Source organism: Cyphomyrmex costatus, unplaced genomic scaffold (assembly GCF_001594065.2).
Source record: "Cyphomyrmex costatus isolate MS0001 unplaced genomic scaffold, Ccosl1.0 scaffold587, whole genome shotgun sequence".
Lineage (NCBI taxonomy): Eukaryota > Metazoa > Arthropoda > Insecta > Hymenoptera > Formicidae > Cyphomyrmex > Cyphomyrmex costatus.
Window position 1 is genome coordinate 6,254 of NW_017280043.1, and position 10,021 is coordinate 16,274.

At 33.4% G+C, this 10,021-nt stretch overlaps 1 protein-coding gene across 1 annotated transcript; it reads left to right on the forward strand.

Annotated features, from left to right (window-relative positions):
• Positions 1 to 7,069: 7,069 nt before the first annotated feature.
• On the forward strand, positions 7,070 to 9,078 carry LOC108779357 (farnesyl pyrophosphate synthase). The gene is made up of 6 exons (XM_018546757.1): positions 7,070 to 7,207; positions 7,643 to 7,783; positions 7,990 to 8,193; positions 8,348 to 8,512; positions 8,590 to 8,802; positions 8,878 to 9,078. Exons 1-6 carry the CDS (start codon positions 7,070 to 7,072, stop codon positions 9,076 to 9,078), a joined length of 1,062 nt encoding a protein of 353 aa, XP_018402259.1.
• The last annotated feature ends 943 nt before the right edge of the window (positions 9,079 to 10,021 follow it).

Consider the following 10,021-nt stretch of genomic DNA (forward strand, 5'->3'; position numbering starts at 1 on the left):
TACAAAATATCTCAATAAAAGATCTTGAGGTAAGTACAACGAGTAAAAAGTTATTTTTTAACATGAAACATTGTTATTAAATAAACTTTATACGAATGAATAATAATCACATAGTCTATTTCCTATAAATAAATATAATAGATAACAATAAATTACAAAATTAATATTTTATTAATTATTTCTATCCGCTTATTTTTCTTCTACGCTTAATAATTAAAGAATTATTTTCTTTAGTCATTATAAAATGTATTGTAATTTTTTTTAAAAAGAATGTCATATATCATAACGAACCATACAGCAGAAGTAACAGTAGCGTGGAGTCTAGTTCGGTTAGCTCTAAACAGAGTTTGAAAGAACGCACGCCAAGCCCAAAGAGTGGATCCTTCGTTACCGCAGTGATCAGCGCTATTCGGAATGCCGCAACGCATCCCTTCGCGGCGAGAAACAACCTCGATAAAAAATCCAATCTAGATGCATCTAAACAGATTTACAAAGGTAATAGAATACAAAATGTTAAAATAAAAAGAGATTACATTCAAATCCATTAAAAATACAATTTATATTTTCTAGAACTAAGTATGAAATTATATATCGTCTGACTTGCTTGATTTTGAAACTGAGCCATGTTTGATGATGGAAAGCGTTTTGGAAGATGTACCTTTACCAGACACATATTCGCATAACATGGTATCGAGCAGTGATTCTCTCCGCAGAGCACTGAGTTTCTCCGAAACGTCGGACGAGCATAATATGAGAAAGACGAAATACATCGATGAGTGTACTAGTCTCACGAATCTCACCCAGGCAATCTTGCATCGTCGTAAAGCAAGTATCTAAATTAAATTTGGAAAATAAAAGTTACAAAACATGAAGTAATAATAATTAATCATGTTAAAAAAAATTTGTAGGTGGAAGACGAGGGTGGTGACGATTGCGATTCTGTAAACGAATCTGATACTGGGACCAACGATGGTCCTATTTGGTGGATTACTGTCCATCTGTAGATCTTGTTGATCAAGTAATCGAAGTGGATAATCTCGTTACTAAACTTCTGAAAGTATTACGAATTATACAGCTTGACAACGATACGTGTATACAGGAATTGAAAGAAGAAAAGTAAGTTTAATTTTAACTGAATTGTAACAATTTAATATTAATTATTAATTGGAATGCACTATTTGCAGATCTACTTTGGAGTTAAAATTTGGAGCCACCATAACGGAATTGAACGAGCTTCGCAAGATTATCGATAACCTTCATCATTCGCCGGAAGATGTCCTGAACAACGTATCCGATCGACGACGTAACGTTATGGAGAATTGTCGGATTTTGCTCAAAGAGGTAATAGCCGGCGATGTTGCTGATACATTTTGATAGTGCGCTTCTTCCACGCTACTGCCATATTTGACATAAATTAACTTTCGTGAAAGGTGTCAAATGGTTCGATTCTTTTATAAGCGGGTAAAAAGGAATTAAAATTTAACGAGGCCGTACTTGCTAGTAATAGCAGTTCTGGTGAAATAGACTGAAGGCTTCTCGATGTGAAGCGATTTCCGCTTAATATTTTGAAATACTTATAAATTTTGTATTCTTCCTAACTATTATAAATGGTTTTAATTTTTGAGAATCTATGTCAATTTTAAGAGTCTGAATTATTACATTACACATCGTTTTATTGTTATTTATAAAAAAAAATCGAATTTCAAATTTTGACGTGAATGAATTTTTAAGAATCTAGACACTATATGATTTTGAATATTATATGTATTTTTTCTTCTATCATAATATATATTTTGTGCACTTAATAATGTTAATTTCAGACTGAATATAATGCGTACATGTGTACAAAGCAAAAATCAAATATGAACAAATATGGGCTTGTCGCTGTTTTTAAAATAGTTGTACAAAAAATAATTATTTAAAAAATTAATGATTCTGATTGAAATTCATTCAATCGTAACTAAACTATGTAGCATGTAGAAGAACACATCAAGATATTTAATATTGCTGATTTTGCATTGCATTTTTTCATTAGAATTTGGCAAGATATATTCACGAAGGTGGATGCTCTGCTGGTGCAGATTAATTCGCCGGATCCAGATTTCAAATCGAGCAACTTAAAATGGCATATTGCATGCCAGTCAGCAATGGATGCGGTGAAGGAACTGCTCTACGCGTGGAAGAGCGGGGTACTGGGCGCTGGTGACGTGCAGTCCGTGCAGATACCTCTGGACGGTTTGCGAGCAACGGCTTGTTATCTGCCAGTCTGTGCCGTTGCTTGGCTTTAATTATATGTTATGATTACTAATTGTAATATGTAATTATTATTTGTAATAAATGTTACTTCACAATTTACTCAAATTTTTTCATTCCGATTGAACTACATTTGTTCTGCGCTGAAGAGAGAGAGAGAGAGAGAGAGAGAGAGAAAGAGCGAGGTTAGGGTGCGCGCGTGTACGCGGTTAGAATGGGCATTTAAATAGCTAAGCGCAGACTCTGCGCGGTTTTTGCTGCTAATCTGTCGTCAACTTCTGTCAGCAGGCTCTGCGCGCAATCTGCTGTCAGATCATGTCTCGGCAGACTCGGTTTTTGTTACCAATCTGCTGCAAAACATGTCAGCAAATGTTGTCGCCAAATCCATAGTCAAATGCGGACGCAGATGGCTACGGTTTTGTAGACAAGATCTGATCGAGTTTGCTGCCAATTTGCGCGCAATTTGGCATCATTTTGCTATCAGGGTAATTAACTTACAGTAAATTAAGCTTAGCCTAAAGTAAAGGAGTAAAATCTAAGCAATTTTACTATTTTGGAGACGCTTGCGTATATAAACGGATTGATATTATATATGGGAAAGCACTAATTATTAATAATTAATTAATGTCCTAGTGTTAGTCTGCTCTATATAGATATGAAAAAAGGTTAGTACGAAAAGATGGGAGGGGGGTAAGTGCTTGGAGTTGACGTGGTATAGAGTTCCAGAATTGCAAGGCTGTGATCCAGTAAGAACGAGCAAAGATGTTAGTACGCGGAGTAGGGAGAGTGAAGCGAGAAGATTGAAGGCGGGATGATCGGCGAATGGAGTACTCGAGAGGAATGAATCTATCAGCAAGGTACGAAGGATGGGAAGTAGTTATGATTTGATGAGTAAGGCTGCCAAGGAAGTACTGTCGCCTGGACGCAACCGTTAGCCAATTGGCTTTTTTACGATGTGACTCGAGTCTTTCGTCACGCCGCAGACGATACACATATCGCAAGGCGGCATTTTGCAGTCTTTGCAATTTAGTGTTCAGATACGAAGACAGATCCGCGAAGACTAGAGATGCATAATCGAGGTGAGAAATAATTAAAGAGTTTACGAGTGTAAGTCTGATGTGGGGTGGAAGGAAAGCACCGCGAAACTTCAGTCTATATAGGACATTGTGGACTTTGGATGATATGGTGTTGATGTGGCGATTCCATGTTAAGTTAGATTAAATTATGACTCCCAAATCTTTTACTTCTTGTGAGTAAGGTATTACATCGGACCCAACAATGATTTGAGGTATGTTAAGATCTTTGATGGTAGCGAGATTTTGAGATGATCCTAGGATGATAGCCTGAGTCTTGCGAGTGTTCAGAGTGAGCCCGTTCATGGGTCCATTTTACTAATTCGCTAATGTCGCTATTTATGCTCTGTATCGCTTTACTAAGGCAGCTAATTGGAGTTGTCAAATAAAATTGTGTATCATCCGCAAAAATTATTGCTGTGTCGCGGCAATGACGAAATCGAGAAAATAAAGTATTAATTACTATGATGAATAGTATTGGCCCTAGGCTTGTGCCTTGGGGTACGCCAGATGTTTTGTACTCGAAATCGGATTTTAAACCATCTAGGCCAATTATTGTATGCGATCGATTTGACAAAAACGAGTGGAGCCATTTGAGCGATCGCTCATCGAAACCAATATCTCGCAAGCAAGTTAGGATAACGGTGTGATTGAGAGAGTCGAAAGCTTTCGAAAAGTCGAAAAGGACTAATATGGTGACTTCCCCTCGATCAATGCCCAATCGTATGTCGTCCGTGAGTTGTAGTAACGCAGTTTGAGTGCTGTGGAAACTACGGAATCCACACTGCTTTGGATGCAATAAACGATTAGTTTCCAAATATATGACAATTTGTTGCGTTACTAAGGAGTCAATGACCTTAGATAGATGAGGGGGATTTGAAATTGGACAAGTGTCTGATGGATTTTGTGGATTAAGGATTTTCTTAAGAGGAATGATATAGGAAGACTTCCAAATGGGCGGGAAAATACCGGAGGCGAGTGAGTTATTGAAGATAACGGTAAGATATGGAGCTAGAGATGAAAACATAGGTTTGATATACAACAAAGGTGTATGGTCAGGGCTAAGCCCACGTGATTTCAGTGAAACTGTATTAAGACTATGTAGAACTTGGTGGCAGCTAATTTCAGAAAATGTGAATGATGGGTGGGTGGTTGGTAAGGGTCGACTGGTGATGCTATTGAGCGTTGTTAAATCACATGGTGCGTGAGAGGAAGAGATTTAAGCAAAATGACGGTTTAATGTGGCAGATGAGAAATATGGCAGAGCAGATTGAGTAGACATGTTTGCAAGTCCAAGTCTCCGCAGGCTGGACCAAAGTCTATTAGGACTAGCTTGACAACGTATCAAGTCGGCTAAATAACTATTTCTTACTGCTTTAAGTGAGTTTTTTATCTCACGCCGCATGTTTCTGTATTGCTCTAAGAGAAGAGAGAGAGAGAGAGAGAGAGAGAGAGAGAGAGAGAGAGAGAGAGAGAGAGAGAGAGAGAGAGCATTTTAAGACAAATGCAATGACCTATAATTGAAGGTCAATTGTGGCGTCGAGTGGCTCACCGTTCGATGCGATTGACTCGTGATCTGTAGACCCGAGTTCAATTCCACATGCGCCCAAACGCAATTTTTCGCGTTTAATGAGCCAAAAAATGGCTCTCCATCTGGTGATCAAAAGATCTATGATCATCAGCGCCGTTCGGATTCGGCGCTGATGAAAATTGTAGATCCTATACATCAAGTATACATCAATAGATATATGTCTCTAATATCTGACTGAGGTAGGATTCTGTGAATCAATTACACCCACAAATCTGAAAACAATTATTTGATTCGAGAAACGAATTTAGGCCTCGGACAAAAGTGGAAGAGGCCTGTGTAGACGTCCTATGCTCCACATGAGGAGATAAAAGGAGTCATCATCATCATCATAATTGAAGGTCATTTAAGGTTACGCACCTATCGGCGAAAACAAAAATTCAGAGTGTATCTTTACTCGACTGTGGGTAAGCCTTGCTACGCTCTTACTAGACAGACTGTATATTAGAACTCGATCCTATTTCCCATGGATTTGAAAATCACGTAAATACGCGTACATACATACAGAATTATATGGCAGGATAGGAGTGAATATAGTCGTGCGCAATCGATCCTTTTAGATAAAATCCTAGATAAAATGTACTATAATTGTATGCTTTCGTTAGCTATGCTATCGCCATAATGTCATATCGAAATTCAGGTTTTAATAAATATCAACGAATTACATTTGTAATGTGAACACAATTTTATTGTCATTGACATGACATTTTTTAACGATTTATTTTACCGATATGGATTTTCTACACTCAAAAGGAACCACAAAGATATTTCGCATTCGATCATCCAATCGCTTGATGAGCTTTTTGTTGTTTCTTCTGAGAAAAAATAACCAATTTTACCAGATATGATCGTCTATATAATTCTCATTCGACATAACTTAGACTAAAGCCAGAAACACATAGAAAACGCAAGGCTGTAAGACGTAATCAGTACAGAAATCGTAATACAAAGAAATACAAAGAAAAACGTAAGGTCGTAGGACATAATCAGTAAGGAAATCGTAACATTGGATTCGCTACCGGCCTTAAGGTCTCTACTGTGATTGGCCAATTCGCTTACTGATTACGTTTTACGGCCTTATGTTTTTGTATGTGCCATGAGCTTTATTGCGTCATTACACAATTTCTTATTCGACATAACTTATTGCGTTAATATTGTGACATCTGAGAATGGCTCAAATACTGAAACGTCATGTTTTTAATTTTTAATTTTCAATTAGTTTTTTTAATTTTTAATTTGTTTTTATACGTAGAATTGATTAGTATATTGTAATTTGATTTAATTTATTAACTAAATATATTGCATCATACGATGATTTTGTAGATCATATTTATGTTTTTTTACTCTTATTTGCCTTATTGATTCTTTGTTTTTTAATAAATATGTAATGCTTCTTTTTCTCCTTTATCGCCTTATTACACGAACTAAAAATATTAGTTTTGAATAATTACACAGAAAGAATCTTGGCGCCGCACCGCAAAGCTTGGCTTTCTGAAAAAAGTATCCTGGCGTCACCAGGTTTTTCTAAAAAAAAGTATTCTGGCGCCGCCAGCTCTCGCCAGGTCCCGCCAGGGCTCGATTACACCACTGAATGTAATTATATGTAAATAATACGTATACATGATAGCATGCAAGTAAAATTTTTTGTGTATTCTTTTCTATATTTCTAAATAAACATATTAACAGATACAATATTAATAATTTAGTATTAAAATTGTGTAATATAGTACTGCATGTGTTCCATTCTGTTTATACTGATTTTCTTTTAATAAAAAAATATTCAAAATTTATTATTTAAATTAAAAAATCTCGATATTTACATGACAATCATATGGATTAACGATTTGTTTCATTGATCATAAAAAAACGATACATATGTATTGCTAGTCAAGCGTATATATGTTAAGCTAAGAACAGATTTCTCTTTAGTTTCCTTTCCTATATTCCTTTCCACTTTATCTTTTGGAACATCTAACGAAGTTTAATAAGAAATAAAGTGCTTAATACAATAAAAAATAAAAAATATATTATCAAGAAAAATTTTTATTTCATCGTTTTTTTGCTTGTAATATATAACAATTTTATTCATGACGTAACGGAATCGTTATTTGTCATTCTTCTAATGTTTGTTAAAACTTTAGATCGTTTTATTATAATGGATCAAATGCTATGGGTAACCATCAGCGAGGAGGAAGAACAACTGATGATGGAAATGTGGCCAGACATTGTTCATAATATTACGAAAGAGATTGAGAATTCTTACAGTCCAAATATTGCTAAATGGATGGAAAAAGTAGGTCATCATTGATTAAAATATTATATACATAATATGGTTAAATAAAAAATGATAAATATTATAGCCAATATGGGATGTTGGTGTGACAGTGATATGTTAAAATTCATTCAATGTGGGTCGATCGATTTATTTTACGATAAATTTCTTTAGTAAAAGTAATGCTATATAATGTAATATCAAATTTCAGTAAAATATAATATAAAGTTTTAATAAAAATTCTCTTTTTTTCTCTGTCTCAAATAGTTTGTAAAAATAAATCATCATCGAAATTTAATGAGAAGAAAACCAATTTCAGATAGTTTTTTAAAGAAAATAAAAAAAAACCTTAAGTATTCAATAATTCAAAAAACCTGTAAATTGGTACAAGAAATAATAATTTTAAAAGAACTCAAATTTTAAAAAATATATAGATTCATAATTCTTTTTATGTAGGTATTACAGTATACTGTTCCAGGAGGAAAGAAAACTCGCGCTTATGTGTTAATTATTGCTTATAAATTACTAGCACCAAATGATCAACTTACAGAAGAAAATATTCGTCTTGTACGAATTTTAGCGTGGTGTTTGGAATTGGTAACTGTGTTCTTCTTTTCTTTTTGACATCGATATGTTTCATGAATTTTGATTCAAATGAATATAATACAAGATATAGTTAAGATTTTAATTTATATATATTGCTTTTAAATTGAAAGCAATGCACTAAATACGAGTAAACTTAATTAAAAATATTAAGTGTTGCAATTACGATTTATAATATTAAGACATTTGTCACTATACAGTTACAAGCCTCTTTCGTTGTGATCGATGATATACAAGACCGATCGTTACTTCGCCGAGGCAAACCATGTTGGTATCGATGCAATGATATAGGTCCAGTGGCAATCAATGATGGTGTACTTTTACAAACTGCTATGTTTTATCTAATTAAAAAATATTTTAAAGAGAAAGATTATTACGTTAATCTACTAGAAACGTTCAACGATGTGAGTAAAAATAAGTTTTTTCTTTCAACGCTTACATTGTGTAAACTATTTTTTTTCTTTTTAATCGAACAATTATATATAGAAATATTTCGGTATTATTTATATTATATGTAGAGAATTATATATAGAAATTATATATAGAAATATTCGATAGGTCGAATTCAAGTCAATCATAGGTCAAAGTTCAGATTTGTTTTATGCTAATTTCGGCAAGAAACCTAATCTGGATCTATTTACAATGAATGAATATAATTCCATTGCTAAGTACAAAACTTCGTATTATTCTTTTGTTATGCCAATAATCGTAGCTATGCACATGGTAAGTATCTCAGTTTTCTTATACACGACAATTCATTTGCTTGATAATAATGCACTATGATATGTTATTTGCTATAGGCTGGAATAAAAGACCAAGTGATGTTCAGGGAAGCAAAAACCATCTCATTTAAAATTGGAAACTTGTACCAAGTCCAAAATGATTATTTGGATTTGTTTGGAAAATTTGATGTATGTGGTAAAGATGGTACTGATATTCAGGAAGGAAAATGTACATGGTTTGTTGTTCTAGCTCTTCAACGTGTTACTCCAGAGCAGCGTAAAATATTAGAAGTGAGTATCGTTTGTTAGATGCGTTGCTTCATCGAACGCTGTTGTATATTAATCCTTTTTTCTAATTATACATAGGAATGTTACGGAGATTCAGATCCAGAGAAAGTACATCGTGTGAAACAGCTTTTCACTGACCTTGGTTTGCTAAACACTTATTCTACATATGAAGAAGAAACATATAACTTACTAAAAGAACATATAAAGCAGATGTCATGCGGGCTTCCACATAGTCTTTTCTTAACTATATTATGGAAGCTTTATCACAGAATGTCATAAAATAATCGTATACATGGAAGAAATTGATATTTTAATACTTTACGTATTAATATTTTATCATTAAATTAAAAAAAAAAAAATTAATGAAACGAAAAGTGTTTCGTCAATGTTCAAGAGTACGATGTCATTTTGCTGCAAAAAATATTGAAATTATAAAGATTTTTATGTACAAAAAATGTTTGATCATTATACAATATTATACTAAATATCATGCTTTGTGTTTATATTGTTTCTTTTTTTAAGAAAAAAAACAACATGCGAAATGACAATTTGTTTATATTAAAATCTTTTTATTTACATGTCAGTCGTATAGATTACTATAATATGTAGTGTAGACTATTTCATCGATCATAAAAAAACCATACATATGTATTGTTATTCAATGTATCGGGTATATATTTTTAAGGAAAGAATAGATTTATCTTTAGTACTACTTTCGTGTTTTGTTTTTTACCTTAATGTCTGAAGGAATTAACAAAATTTAGTAAAATACAAAGTGCTTCATACAAAAGATATAAAGGATATAAAAGAAAATTTTATTGCGTCATCTTCTTGATTTCTTCATTACAATTTTATTCATGACGTGATTAAGTCATCGTTGTTGCTTACTATTTGTATCAAATTAACTTTACCATAGAAGTTGTTAAAATTTTAGAACGTTTAATTGTAATATAAATGGCTCATTCCGTATAACTCGAATGATACAAATAACGATCAGGAACGAGGAAAGTCAACAATTAATGGCACTGTGGCCGGACGTTGTTCATGATATCACAAAAGCAATTGAAAATTTGAACATTCCAGCTAGATGTTGCAAAATGGATGGAAAAAGTAAGTAATTATTTATTAAAATGCTAAATAATAGCCAGTAGAATGTATAGCAATGACGTGATTAAAACTTTGATGGATTGATGGTGTAATAGAATAAATTCTTTCAGCATAA

Bases quoted from the DNA above. Each gene is read 5' to 3' on its own strand.
- LOC108779357 (XM_018546757.1), top strand. From the start codon at position 7,070: ATGGATCAAATGCTATGGGTAACCATCAGCGAGGAGGAAGAACAACTG. The intron at 8,513-8,589 runs GTAAGTATCTCA...TATTTGCTATAG, and splicing joins TAATCGTAGCTATGCACATG to GCTGGAATAAAAGACCAAGT. The intron at 8,803-8,877 runs GTGAGTATCGTT...AATTATACATAG, and splicing joins AGCAGCGTAAAATATTAGAA to GAATGTTACGGAGATTCAGA.